Raw genomic sequence first — 14,194 nt, 5'->3', positions numbered from 1 at the left:
AGGGCAGGGAAACGGGGACAGGGACAGGGAAACGGGAACGGGGGCAGGGAAACGGGAACGGGGGCCGGGAAACGGGAACAGGGGCCGGGAAACGGGAACAGGGGCAGGGAAATGGGAACGGGGCAGGGAAACGGGAATAAGGGCAGGGAAATGGGAATAAGGGCAGGGAAACGGGAACGGGGGCAGGGAAACGGGAATAAGGGCAGGGAAATGGGAATAAGGGCAGGGAAACGGGGACAGGGGCAGGGAAACGGGAACAGGGGCAGGGAAACGGGAACGGGGCAGGGAAACGGGAACGGGGCAGGGAAACGGGAACGGGGCAGGGAAATGGGAATAAGGGCAGGAAAATGGGAATAAGGGCAGGAAAATGGTAATTGCTGCACCTACGGCGGGGCTGGGCTCTGAAAGGGCAGGAAAAAAATGTTTGTAAGGGCAGGTAAGTGGGTATAAGGGCAGGTGAATGCGTATAAGGGCAGGTAAATGTGTATAAGGGCAGGTGAATGTGTATAAGGGCAGGTGAATGCGTATAAGGGCAGGTAGTTTGGTTATTGCTGCACCTACCGCAGGCAGAACCGCCCAGGGGAGCTGCCCAGGGGGCTGGAGCTGTGTCCTCTGTGAAATGCCCCAAAAGGAGGGGCTGGAGCTCTAAAATAGCCCAAACCAAGGGGCTGGAGCTGTGTCCCCCCCTAAAGCACCCCAAAATGAGGGGATGGATGGATGGATGGATGGATGGATGGATGGATGGATGGACAGATGGAGCAGGGATGGATGGATGGATGGATGGATGGACGGACGGATGGATGGATGGATGGATGGATGGATGGATGGACGGATGGATGGAGCAGGGATGGAGGGATGGATGGACGGACGGGTGGTTGGACAGATGGAGCAGGGATGGATGGATGGATGGATGGATGGATGGATGGATGGATGGACAGATGGAGCAGGGATGGATGGATGGATGGATGGATGGATGGATGGATGGAGCAGGGATGGATGGACGGATGGATGGACGGATGGATGGACAGATGGAACAGGGATGGATGGATGGATGGATGGATGGATGGATGGATGGATGGATGGACGGACGGATGGACAGACAGACGGACGGACAGGGAGCAGGCAGGGACGGAGCACAGGCTGTCCAAAGCCAGGGCTGCTTTAGGGACAGTTTCCCTGCCCGGGCAGGAGCAGGGCCCGGGTGATTTGCCAGCCCTGGAGCAGCATCCCTGCCCTGCCACGGCCTCCCTGCAGGTCTGGGAGCCCGAATTCAGCTGAGCCCCGGCCCTGGTGTCCCCTGCACGTCCCTGGCTGGTTCCTCCAGGCCACGTGGCTCTGCTGGATCCCAGGGTGGTGGCAAGGGGCCAACTCCAGGCATATGGTTGGGTTTTATTTTAATGGGGCGCTCATAGATATTTAATAACTTGCATGGCCCTTTGTTTGCTTTTGATAATCGGGTAATAAAATAATTCAGGCTGATTTATACAATGTTTTACAGCTCTTGTGTGAGTGAAAGTGCCTCCTGTAACTCGCAGGCGTTTGGCTGGGGAGCCTGTTCTCCTTCGCAGGGCCCTTTTCATGCTGAAAATCCCCAAACAGCCCGTGGGGCAGTGCTGTCTGTCACTGGGCCCCACACGGTGCTGCCATCGGGGCTGCGGGGGCTGCAGCTCCCTCTGGGCCGGGCTGGAGCCGCCCCACGCGCTCACAGGGGCTGCTGCAGTGCAAATAAATAACAATTGTAGTGATAATAATGATAATAATAATGATAATAAATGGGCAAGGCTGGGGGCAGAGAGCAGAGAGAGAGCAGAGAGCGTTTCGCAGGCAGCGCGAGATGGGGGCTCCTTCCTGGGTGTCTGTCTGTCCTCCCAGAGCTGTCTGTCCATCCCAGAGCTGTCTGTCCTTCCAGGGTGTCTGTCTGTCCTCCCAGAGCTGTCTGTCCATCCCAGAGCTGTCTGTCCATCCCAGAGCTGTCTGTCCTTCCAGGGTGTCTGTCTGTCCTCCCAGAGCTGTCTGTCCTTCCAGGGTGTCTGTCTGTCCATCCCAGAGCTGTCTGTCCTTACAGAGCTGTCTGTCCTTACAGAGCTGTCTGTCCATCCCAGAGCTGTCTGTCCTTCCAGGGTTGTCTGTCCCTGCCAAGCTGTCCCTCCCCAGGCTGTCTGCCCTAGGTCTGTCTGTCTGTCGCTCCCAGTCTGTCTGTCTGCCCTAGATCCGTCTGTCTGTCGCTGCCAGTCTGTCTGTCTGCCCTAGATCTGTCTGTCGCTGCCAGTCTGTCTGTCTGCCCTAGATCCGTCTGTCTGTCTGTCTGTCTGTCGCTGCCAGTCTGACCGTCCCTGCTCCCCGCAGGGCTCGGGCGCCCTGGACATGTCGCTGCCCTCCACGCCGGACGTGCGGGTCAAGGAGGAGGAGCCGCTGGACGTGGACTCGTCGCCGCCCGAGAGCCCCGCGGCAGCGCGGCCGCGCTCGCCCCAGCGGGACCGGGACCGGGACCGGGACAGGGACAGGGACAGGGACCGGGACAAGGTGCGGCTGTGCCCTGGGGACCCGGCTGGGCTCCTCAGAGCCTGATTTGGGCTTTTCTGGGGCCGGATTTGGGCCTCTGAAGGGACAGAGCAGCTGGAGATTCACCCCTTCCTAAAGCACCCCAAATGGAGGGGCTGGAGCTCCTAAAACGTCGTGAATAGTGAGGGGCTGGAACTTCTAAAACATCCTGAATAGTGGGGGGCTGAAACTTCATCTCCATCCCAAACACCCCAGATGGAGGGGCTTGAGCTTCTAAAACATCCTGGATAGAAGGGCTGGAGTTTCAGCTCCCTCCCAAACACCCCGAGTCCAGTGAGGGTGGAATCGGGGTGTTTGGGAGGGAGCTGAAACTCCCTTTGCGCCCCTCACCGTGTGGGTGATGCATTCCCCTGGGTTTCTGTGATGGGGGTTTCTGGAGGCTGAGCATGTGGCATTGAGCAGCCCCTGTTTGTGCTCTCTGCCCCCCAGGAGGGCCCCCCCAAGGCCGTGGTCCTGTCCACCCCCACGCCCACCATCGTGCGGCCGGGCTCGCTGCCGCTGCACCTGGGCTACGACAGCCTGCACGCCGCGGCCACGCTGCCGTCGCCAACCTCGGTCATCACCCAGGCACCGCCCGCCAGCCGCCACCTCGGGTGAGTGTCCAGGGGATTCTGACAGACTGACAGACTGACAGACAGACTGACTGACAGACAGACTGACTGACTGACAGACTGACTGACTGACAGACTGACTGACTGACTGACAGACAGCTGGGTGAGCACGGGCACCGCCCGCCAGCCGCCACCTCGGGTGAGTGTCCAGGGGATTCTGACAGACTGACAGACTGACAGACAGACTGACTGACAGACTGACTGACTGACAGACAGACTGACACAGCTGGGTGAGTACGGGCACCGCCCGCCAGGCGCCACCTGGGGTGAGTATGGGCAGGGATTGTGACTGACAGACTGACAGACAGACTGACAGACAGACTGACAGACTGACAGACAGACTGACAGACAGCTGGGTGAGCACGGGCACCGCCCGCCAGCCGCCACCTCGGGTGAGTGTGGGCTGGGATTGTGACTGACAGACAGACTGACTGACAGACAGACTGACAGACTGACTGACTGACACAGCTGGGTGAGCACGGGCAGGGAGAGCTCCAGGGGCAGGAATTCCATCCAGGAATTCCCTGGGAGCCAGGGGGAGCTGCCACAGTGGGGCTGCTGGGCTGGCACAGCTGGCACAGCTGGCACGGCTGGCGCTGCCATGGCCCAGGCAGTGGTGCAGAGCTGCTGTTGTGTTTCGCAGCTCTCCCAGGGCAGTTTTGCAGAGCTGCTGCTGTTGTGTTTTGCAGTGGTGCAGAGCTGCTGCTGTTGTGTTTTGCAGCTCTCATAGGGCAGTGGTGCAGTGGTGCAGTGGTGCAGTGGTGCAGTGGTGCAGGGTTATTTTGCGGCTCTCCCAGGGCGGTTTTGCAGGGCTGTTGTTGTGTTTTGCAGTTTTGCAGGGCTGCTGTCATTGTGTTTTTCAGCTCTCCCAGCTCCTCCCTCCCTCTCGTCGTGCAGCTCGCCAACGGCCAGACCGTGCCCGTGCTGCCCGGGCCCCCCGTGCAGATGCCATCTGTCATCTCGGTGAGAGAACCTTCCAGAACCTGCCCTGTGCTCCGTGCTGGGGGATGGTGGCACTCGGGGTGGCATCCCTGCCCTGTGCTCCGTGCTGGGGGATTGTGGCACTCGGGTGGCAGGGGCTGAGCAGGACTGGCAGCTCTGCCCTGTGCTCCGTGCTGGGTGATTGTGGCACTCAGGGTTGGCAGCCCTGCCCTGTCGGGAGCTGCTCCGGTGCCAACGCCTCTGTCCCGCTGCCCGCAGCTGGCCCGGCCCGTGGCCATGGTGCCCAACATCCCTGGCATCCCCGGGCCCCCCGGCAGCAGCAGCAGCAGCAGCAGCAGCGGGTCCCTGTCGCCCTCAGCACTCCCCGTGCACTCGGAAGCCAAACTGGTGAGTGGTGGCACTGTCAGGGGGTCCCCAGGCTCCAGCAGCTCCTGGCTGGGGCAGCTCCCCTGCCCAGGGAGGGCACTGGGCACCATTGTCACCGGGCACCCCTGGGCCGCTCTGCACCCTCAGATCCCGCTGTGGGCACTCGGGGACACCTGGGCAGGGCTGGGCTGGGCACTGCCCGCTGGGCTGGACTGGACGCAGCTGGTGGCCGTGTCCAGCGGGGTGGCTGCAGGGTGGCTGCAGGGTGGCTGCAGGGGCTGCCGGGGCCCTGGCAGCCCCTCTGATGCCCCTTTTCGCCCCTCCCAGAGGCTGAAGGCCAGCCTGGCAGCCTCCTCCTCGCTGAACGGCAGCAGCCTGGCCGTGGGCTCGGCCAGCACCCTGGTGACGGCGCGGCCGGAGCAGAGCCAGGGGGGACAGCACCCCGACACGCCGTCCCCGGCCCAGCCACAGGTGTGTGTGTGTGTGTGTGTGTGTGTGCTGCTGCGGCTGCTGGTAATGCTGATAATGCTGGGGCTGCTGATAATGCTGATAATGCTGGGGCTGCCCTGGAGCTGCAGCTGGGGCTGCCCTGGCGCTGCTCCTGCTGCACTGGGGCTCCCAGGCCTTGGCAAGGAGCACAAACCCTCCCAGCGCCCTCCCCACACTGCAGAAGGGGTTAAACCCTGTCCATTCCAGGGCTGCTCAGCACTGAGGCAGCACCAGGCAGGGGCTCCAGCCCTGCCTCACCTGCATGGCAGCCCCGGCGTTGGTTGGGAAGGGGCATTTCCCCTCCTGTCCCTGCCCAATGTGGGTTAAACACTCCCCGCTCGGGCAATCAGCCGGGCTGGCTCTGCAGCAGCCGAGTGCCAGCAGCTCCATCAGCGTGGCCACCTGCTCGCTCGGCTGGCTGTGCGGGGTTTGGTCTCCAAATGCTGCTCTGGGGCTGGGCCGGGCCCTCATTGTGTGGGGCTGGGCCGGGCCCTCATTGTGTGGGGCTGGGCCGGGCCCTCATTGTGTGGGGCTGATGAACCGGCCCCTCATTGTGTGGGGCTGATGAACCGGCCCCTCATTGTGTGGGGCTGGGCTGGCCCCTCATTGTGTGGGGCTGGGCCGGCCCCTCATGGTGTGGGGCTGGGCTGGCCCCTCATTGTGTGGGGCTGGGCCCTCTCTCCATGGGGCTGGGCCGGCCCCTCATGGTGTGGGGCTGGGCTGGCCCCTCATTGTGTGGGGCTGGGCCGGCCCCTCATTGTGTGGGGCTGGGCCGGCCCCTCATTGTGTGGGGCTGGGCCCTCTCTCCATGGGGCTGGAGCTGCTCTGCTGCCAGCCCTGGCTGCTCTCCCTTTGTTCTCCCCAATAAAACCAAGGCCCTACAAACCCTCCTGTTCCCCGTCGCCTCCCAGGCCTTGTTTGGCTGCAGGTTTTGAGGGGAAAATTAATTTTTAAAGCAAATTGCATTCTTGAAAGCCGGGATTATCTGCTGCCCTGAGCAGTGGCTGTGCCTGGCAGTGGCAGCAGGACCGAGCTCTGTTCACTCTGCAGTGCCAGCGCTGTGTCCTGCCTGTCCCAGAGCCGCTGCTGAGCCTGTCCCTGTCCCTGTCCCTGTCCCCTCTCCCTGTCCCCTCTCCCTCTCCCTGTCCCTGTCCCTGTCCCCTCTCCCTGTCCCTGTCCCTGTCCCTATCCCTGTCCCTGCCCCGCAGGTGTCCCCAGCGCAGCCCACACCCATCTCTCCCTGTCGCTGTCCCCAGGTGTGCCCATGCCCATCTCTCCCTGTCCCCAGGTGTGCCCAGCCCAGCCCATCTCTCCCCATCTCTCCCTGTCCCGCAGGTGTCCCCAGCCCATCTCTCCCTGTCCCTGTCCCCGCAGGTGTCCCCGGCGCAGCCCACACCCAGCTCTCCCTGTCCCTGTCCCCAGGTGTGCCCATTCCCTGTCGCTGTCCCCAGGTGTGCCCATCTCTCGCCGTCCCCAGGTGTGCCCATGCCCATCTCTCGCTGCCCCCAGGTGTGCCCGTGCCCATGTCTCGCTGTCCCCAGGTGTGCCCATGCCCATCTCTCGCTGCCCCCAGGTGTGCCCATGCCCATGTCTCGCTGTCCCCGCAGGTGTCCCCAGCGCAGCCCACACCCAGCTCTCCCTGCCCCTGTCCCCAGGTGTGCCCATGTCCCTGTCCCCAGGTGTGCCCATGCCCATCTCTCGCTGTCCCCAGGTGTGCCCATGCCCATGTCTCGCTGTCCCCAGGTGTGCCCATGCCCATCTCTCCCTGTCCCCAGGTGTGCCCATCTCTCCCTGTCCCTGTCCCCAGGTGTGCCCATGCCCATGTCTCGCTGTCCCCAGATGTGCCCATCTCTCCCTGTCCCTGTCCCCAGGTGTGCCCATGTCCCTGTCGCTGTCCCCAGGTGTGCCCATCTCTCGCTGTCCCCAGGTGTGCCCATCTCTCGCTGTCCCCAGGTGTGCCCATGCCCATGTCTCGCTGTCCCCAGGTGTGCCCATCTCTCGCTGTCCCCAGGTGTGCCCATGCCCATCTCTCCCTGTCCCCAGGTGTGCCCATGCCCATGTCTCGCTGTCCCCAGGTGTGCCCGTGCCCATGTCTCGCTGTCCCCGCAGGTGTCCCCGGCGCAGCCCACGCCCAGCTCCGGGGGCCGGCGCCGGCGCGCGGCTGACGAGGACCCGGACGAGCGCCGGCAGCGCTTCCTGGAGCGGAACCGCGCGGCCGCCTCGCGCTGCCGGCAGAAACGCAAGCTCTGGGTGTCCTCGCTGGAGAAGAAGGCCGAGGAGCTCACCAGCCAGAACATCCAGCTGAGCGTGAGTGGGGCACAGGCTGGGCATGGGCTGGGCACGGGGCTGGGCACGGGGCTGGGCACGGGGCTGGCACGGCCAGAACATCCAGCTGAGCGTGAGTGGGGCACGGGCTGGGCACAGGCTGGCACAGGGGCTGGCACAGGGCTGGCACGGCCAGAACATCCAGCTGAGCGTGAGTGGGGCACGGGCTGGGCACGGGGCTGGGCACGGGGCTGGCACAGCCAGAACATCCAGCTGAGTGTGAGTGGGGCACAGGGTGGCACAGCCCTGGCATGGCCCTGGCACAGCCCTGGTGCAGCCCTGGTGTGGCCCTGGCATGGCCACGGGTTCTTTGGGAAGCTCCAAGGAGTTTTTGGGACGCTCTGAGGGTTTTTGGGACACTGAGGGTTTTGGGGAAGCTCTGAAGGTTTTTAGGAAGCTCCGAGGAGTTTTTAGGAAGCTCTGAGGGTTTTTGGGACGCTCTGAGGAGTTTTTAGGAAGCTCCAAGGGGTTTTTGGGATGCTCTGAGGGGTTTTTGGGATGCTCTGAAGGTTTTTAGGAAGCTCTGAGGGGTTTTTGGGACGCTCTGAGGGTTTTTGTGACCCCGAGGGTTTTGGGGAAGCTCTGAAGGTTTTTAGGAAGCTCTGAGGGGTTTTTGGGGAAGCTCTGAAGGTTTTTTGGAAGCTCTGAGGGGTTTTTGGGACACTCTGAGGGTTTTTGGGACACTGAGGGTTTTTGGGACGCTCTGAAGGTTTTTAGGAAGCTCTGAGGGTTTTTGTGACACGGAGGGTTTTTGGGACGCTCTGAGGTGTTTTTAGGAAGCTCTGAGGGGTTTTTGGGACGCTCTGAAGGTTTTTAGGAAGCTCTGAGGGTTTTTGGGACACTGAGGGTTTTGGGGAAGCTCTGAAGGTTTTTAGGAAGCTCTGAGGGGTTTTTGGGACGCTCTGGGGGTTTTTGTGACCCCGAGGGTTTTGGGCCGCTCTGCGGAGTGGCTCAGGTGTGTCTGTGTCCCCTCAGAACGAGGTGACGCTGCTCAGGAACGAGGTGGCGCAGCTGAAGCAGCTGCTGCTGGCCCACAAGGACTGTCCCGTCACGGCGCTGCAGAAGAAGAGCCAGGGCTACCTGGGTGAGTGATGGCACCCCGGGGCCGGGCGGGGCTGCGAGGGAGGGCACTGTCCCCTCAGGCCGTGCCTGTCACCCCCTGGCTGTCACCGCTGTCCCTCGGGGTCCCGGCAGGGCAGGGCAGAGCGCCCGGGCTGGCACAGGACACCCCAGAATCCCCTCGGAGCCCCCCAGGCCATTCCTGCCCATCCCACTGAGGGGCATCCCCAGAGTGTCCCTGTGACCTTGGGGTGGCACCTGCTGGCACGAGGGCAGTGCCAGGGCAGGGTGGGTGTCCCCGTGCCCCCCTGTGCCCCCCATGTCCCTTGGACATTCCAAATTTGCTGCCCCACACCAAGGCCAGACATCCTGGAGCTCCATTGCTCATTCTCTGCCATTCCCTCGGCTTGGCAGTTAAACCAAAAAAAAAAAAAAAGGAAAAGGAAAAGGCTGGTTTTTATCTCCTTTTCTTCCCATAATTTTCTCTTTTTAATGCTGGCTGTTTCATTATCACCGAGCCGGGAGCTGGCGGGATCTGGGTCCTGCTGCCCTGCCTGCAGTGCAGCTCAGGCTGCTGAGAGGCTTTGGGAGGACGCTGGAGTCCTCTAGTGTTCCTTGGAAAAACGGGAGCACGGGCTGAGAGAGCAGGAGCACGGGCAGGAAAAGGGGAAAAAATACCTAAAAATGAAAATTCGGTGTTCAGGGCTGTGCCTTGTGCCTTGTCAGGGTCTGTGGGGTTCTGCCGTGCCTGGTGGGGCACAGGGGTCCTGGCACCCCTGGAAAAAAATAACTAAAAAATGAAAATTCAGTGTTCAAGGCTGTGCCTTTCCCCCTGTCTGGGTTCTCTGCCCTCCCTGGTGGGGCACAGGGATCCTGGCACAGCCACTGTCACCCCTGGAAAAAAATACCTAAAAAATGAAAATTCAATGTTCAGGATTCTGCCCTGCCTGCTGGGGCACAGGGATCCTGGCACCCCTGGAAAAAAATACCTAAAAAATGAAAATTCAATGTTCAGGATTCTGCCCTGCCTGCTGGGGCACAGGGATCCTGGCACCCCTGGGAAAAAAATACCTAAAAAATGAAAATTCAATGTTCAGGATTCTGCCCTGCCTGCTGGGGCACAGGGATCCTGGCACCCCTGGAAAAAAATACCTAAAAAACGAAAATTCAGTGTTGAGGGCTGCACCTTGCCCCCTTGTCAGGGTCCGTGGGGTTCTGCCCTGCCTGGTGGGGCACAGGGCTGAGCTCGTGGGGCCTGGCACAGCCGCTGTCACCCCTGGGTGGCCCCGAGCCCCTCAGATGTCCCCAAATCCCCGCTCGTCCCTGCTCATCCCAATCCCCCGCAGCAGCAGCAGCAGGAATTCATTTTTTATTATTAGGGTTTTTATTGGGGTTTCCTGTGCCACAAACATCCCAGCTGTGCCCTTGTTTGAACCTTGAAAGGGAGATGGAGAGCTCTGGGTGCTGGGGTTCTGGGTTTTTATTGGGGTTTCCTGTGCCACAAACATCCCAGCTGTGCCCTTGTTTGATCCTGCAAAGGGAGAGCTCTGGGCGCTGGGGTTCTGGGTTTTTATTGGGGTTTCCTGTGCCCAGCTGTGCCCTTGTTTGATCCTGCAAAGGGAGATGGAATTTCCTGCTGGGTTCTGGGTTTTTATTGGGGTTTCCTGTGCCCAGCTGTGCCCTTGTTTGATCCTTGAAAGGGAGATGGAGAGCTCTGGGCGCTGGGGTTCTGGGTTTTTGTTGGGATTTCCTGTGCCCAGCTGTGCCCTTGTTTGCCCCTGCAAAGGGAGATGGAATCTCCTGCCAGCACCTCTGGGGTATCTGAGGGCTCCCAGGTGATCCCCGGGCTCAGGAGCTCTGAGCTCTGCCGAATTCCCCAAATTCCCGAGGAACGAAGGGAAGGAGGCTCTGCCTTTGTCTGGGGCTGCAAATTCCCCAAACCCCGAGCAGGCAGAGCCTCGTGATGGGCTCTGATTGATTTCAATGGCGGGGGAGCAGTAAAGAGCAGAGCAGGTGATTTAGGGATAAAACCCCCCCAAATGGCAGCTCCAGGGCGGCTGCTCCCGCTGGCAGGTGGGGAAGGGGCTGCTCAGCCTCGGCTGCAGGACCTGGGGGAAATTCATTAACTCGTGCTAATGAGGGATGGGTGGGCTGGGAGTGAGCGTGGGAGGGAGGCTGTGCCGGTGCTGCCCTCCTCGGGAAGCTGCGCTGGAACCGGGCAGGATCGGCAGGGTCTGCTGCTCTGGGGAGGGGGCAGCGGTGCCAGCGGGCCGTGGGGAGGGTCCCCGTGTCCTGCCCAAGGGGAGGGGGTTCCACATTCCCCGGGCTTGGCTCCTCGCTGCTGCAGGCCGAGTGCCCAGCCCGTTCCTGCTGCTCCCCGATCCCCCTCGGGGCCAGCAGCGTTCCCAAACCCAAACCCAAACCAGCCCTGTTCCCACCGAAACCAGCCCCGTTCCCAAACGCAAACCAGCCCCGTTCCCAAACCCAAACCAGCCCCATTCCCCCCCAAACCCAAACCAGCCCCGTTCCCAAACCCAAACCAGCCCCATTCCCCCCCAAACCCAAACCAGCCCCGTTCCCAAACCCAAACCAGCCCCATTCCCCCCAAACCAGCCCCGTTCCCAAACCAGCCCCATTCCCCCCAAACCAGCCCCATTCCCCCCCAAACCAGCCCCATTCCCCCCAAACCAGCCCCATTCCCAAACCAGCCCCGTTCAACCCCAAACCAGCCCCATTCCCCCCCAAACCCAAACCAGCCCCATTCACCCCCAAACCCAAACCAGCCCCATTCCCCCCCAAACCAGCCCCATTCCCAAACCAGCCCCATTCACCCCCAAACCCAAACCAGCCCCATTCACCCCCAAACCCAAACCAGCCCCATTGCCCCCCAAGCCAGCCCCATTCCCAAACCCAAACTAGCCCCATTCCCCCCAAACCAGCCCCATTCCCAAACCAGCCCCGTTCCCCCCAAACCAGCCCCATTCCCCTCCAAACCAGCCCCATTCCCAAACCAGCCCCATTCCCCTCCAAACCAGCCCTGTTCCCAAACCCAAACCAGCCCCATTCCCAAACCAGCCCCATTCCCAAACCAGCCCCGTTCCCAAACCCAAACCAGCCCCATTCCCAAACCAGCCCCATTCCCAAACCCAAACCAGCCCCATTCCCAAACCAGCCCCGTTCCCAAACCCAAACCAGCCCCATTTCCCCCCCAAACCAGCCCCATTCCCAAACCAGCCCCATTCCCAAACCAGCCCCATTCCCAAACCAGCCCCATTCCCCCCCAAACCAGCCCCATTCACCCCCAAACCAGCCCCATTCACCCCCAAACCAGCCCTGTTCCCAAACCAGCCCCGTTCCCAAACCAGCCCCATTCCCAAACCAGCCCCTTTCCCCCCTAAACCAGCCCCGTTCCCAAACCAGCCCCGTTCCCAAACCAGCCCCATCTCCCCCCAGCCCACCCCGTTCCCCCCGGTGCTGCCCCCGTCCCTGACCCGCCGTGTCGCGCTCCTGTCCCGCAGAGAGCCCCAAGGAGAGCTCGGAGCCCTCGGGCTCGCCCGCGCCCGTCATCCAGCACAGCTCGGCCCCGGCCGCCCCCAACGGGCTCCGCTCGGCCGCCGAGGCCGTGGCCAGCTCGGTGCTGGCCCACATGGCCGGGCAAAGGACAGAGCTGGCCGTGCCCGCGGCCGCGCCCGTCATCATGGCCCCACAGGGACACTCTGCGGGCAGATGATGGCCCCGGGCCGGGGCACTGCATGGACTGAGCACAGCGCGCCCGGCCGCGGGGCGCCGGGCCCTCCCTGTCCCTTCTGGAGCGTGTCCACGGGGCACAGGACCCTCCCTGTCCCTTCTGGAGCGTGTTCTGAGCACCACCAGGACCTTCCCTCCTGCCTGGGGTCTGATCTTGGGGCACAGGACCCTCCCTGTCCCTTCTGGATCGTGTTCTGAGCACCACCAGGACCTTCCCTCCTGCCTGGGGTCTGATCTTGGGGCACAGGACCCTCCCTGTCCCTTCTGGAGCGTGTTCTGAGCACCACCAGGACCTTCCCTCCTGCCTGGGGTCTGTTCATGGGGCACAGGACCCTCCCTGTCCCTTCTGGAGCGTGCTCTGAGCACCACCAGGACCTTCCCTCCTGCCTGGGGTCTGTTCACGGGGCACAGGACCCTCCCTGTCCTGCCTGGGGTCTGTTCACGGGGCACAGGACCCTCCCTGTCCCTTCTGGAGCGTGTTCTGAGCACCACCAGGACCTTCCCTCCTGCCTGGGGTCTGATCTTGGGGCACAGGACCCTCCCTGTCCCTTCTGGAGCGAGCTCTGAGCACCACCAGGACCTTCCCTCCTGCCTGGGGTCTGATCTTGGGGCACAGGACCCTCCCTGTCCCTTCTGGAGCATGTTCTGAGCACCACCAGGACCTTCCCTCCTGCCTGGGGTCTGTTCATGGGGCACAGGACCCTCCCTGTCCCTTCTGGGGTCTGTTCTGGGGGGTGTGGGACCCTCCCTGTCCCTTCTGGAGCGTGTTCTGAGCACCACCAGGACCTTCCCTCCTGCCTGGGGTCTGTTCACGGGGCACAGGACCCTCCCTGTCCCTTCTGGAGCGTGCTCTGAGCACCACCAGGACCTTCCCTCCTGCCTGGGGTCTGTTCACGGGGCACAGGACCCTCCCTGTCCCGTCTGGGGTCTGTTCTGGGGGGTGTGGGACCCTCCCTGTCCCTTCTGGGGTTTCGTTCTTCTTGTTCTGGTTTGGTTCAAGGGCGGCTCTGGCGCTTTCCCCTCGATGGAGCCCCCAGGGAGAGCGGGTTCAGGGGCTCCTGTGGCAAACACTAAATCTGGGGAGCCCCAGTGGTGGCCCTGTGCCCGGGCTGGGGGCTGTGACCCTCCCTGCTGTCCCCGTGCTGCTCCCAGGTTTGTTCCCACTCCCCAAATCGTTGCACCTTCACCAGGAGCCTCCCGGAGCTCTGAGCTCTGGCACCGAGGGCTCCTCCCTGGGCAAACCCAGCCCTGGGCAAACCCAGCCCCAGCCCCGGGAGCAGCTGCCCCTCAGGGACCCCGATGCCCTCAGAAATGGCCTTAAATGATGGCATTGTCCCGAGGATGGGAGCAGAACGGGGCCCGAGCCTCCGTCGCTGCCCGGCCGGAGCAGACAGAGCAGGGGCTGGGGTCGGGTCCCTGCCCTGCTGGGTGGGCACGGGGCTCTGTCCCGTGTGTGCCTGGGGGCTCTGGAGCTTCTGCAGTGCTGCAGATGGAGCTGGGAATGGGGAATAGCGGGGAATGGGAGATGGGAATGGGAAATGGGGAATGGGGAATAACGAGGAATGGGGAATAATGGGGAATGGGAAATGGGGATGGGGAATGGGGAATGGGAGATGGGGATGGGGAATGGGAATGGGGAATGGGGAATAACGAGGAATGGGGAATGGGAATGGGAAATGGGGACTGGGGAATGGGAATAATGAGGAATGGGGAATGGGAATGGGGACTGGGGAATGGGAAATAATGAGGAATGGGGAATGGGAATGGGAAGGGCTGCCGTGCGTTTTTGGGGTGTGGAAGGAACCTTGTCCCGGTCCCTGACCCTGCTCCAGCCCCTGGAATTGCTGCCCCTCAGTCCCTCCTCAGCCAAGCCCCCCTCAGGTCGCACTCGCCACTTTGGAGCCAGGTTGGTTGGTTGGTCCAGGTGATTTTGGTCGGTTCATCCGCCCTTGGAAGGTTCCCAGGGACAGCGAAACCCAAAGCCAGGGCTGAGCAGGGATCTCGGCACTGATGGGAAGTGCTGAGGTTTGGGGTTTTCCCAGCCATGGAATTCACCTTCTCCCCTCCCTCGCTCCCTCCCCGTTGTGCAGCTC

General features: G+C 62.3%; 1 protein-coding gene across 1 annotated transcript in view; it reads left to right on the top strand.

Annotated features, from left to right (window-relative positions):
• Window positions 1-12,165, top strand: part of LOC131094497 (cyclic AMP-dependent transcription factor ATF-7-like) — a 51,472-nt gene extending 39,307 nt beyond the window's left edge. Inside the window, exons 5-12 of the mRNA XM_058042128.1 lie at window positions 2,347-2,523; window positions 2,992-3,155; window positions 4,037-4,136; window positions 4,374-4,502; window positions 4,809-4,952; window positions 7,080-7,277; window positions 8,271-8,379; window positions 11,873-12,165. Of these exons, the coding sequence (XP_057898111.1) occupies window positions 2,347-2,523; window positions 2,992-3,155; window positions 4,037-4,136; window positions 4,374-4,502; window positions 4,809-4,952; window positions 7,080-7,277; window positions 8,271-8,379; window positions 11,873-12,084 (1,233 nt within the window). The 3' untranslated portion in view covers window positions 12,085-12,165. The remainder of the gene's footprint in view (window positions 1-2,346; window positions 2,524-2,991; window positions 3,156-4,036; window positions 4,137-4,373; window positions 4,503-4,808; window positions 4,953-7,079; window positions 7,278-8,270; window positions 8,380-11,872) is intronic.
• The last annotated feature ends 2,029 nt before the right edge of the window (window positions 12,166-14,194 follow it).

This window comes from Melospiza georgiana, chromosome 29 (assembly GCF_028018845.1).
Source record: "Melospiza georgiana isolate bMelGeo1 chromosome 29, bMelGeo1.pri, whole genome shotgun sequence".
In the NCBI taxonomy this organism is placed as follows: domain Eukaryota; kingdom Metazoa; phylum Chordata; class Aves; order Passeriformes; family Passerellidae; genus Melospiza; species Melospiza georgiana.
Note: the sequence above shows the minus strand (reverse complement) of the source record. Positions and strands in the feature narration are given on the sequence as shown.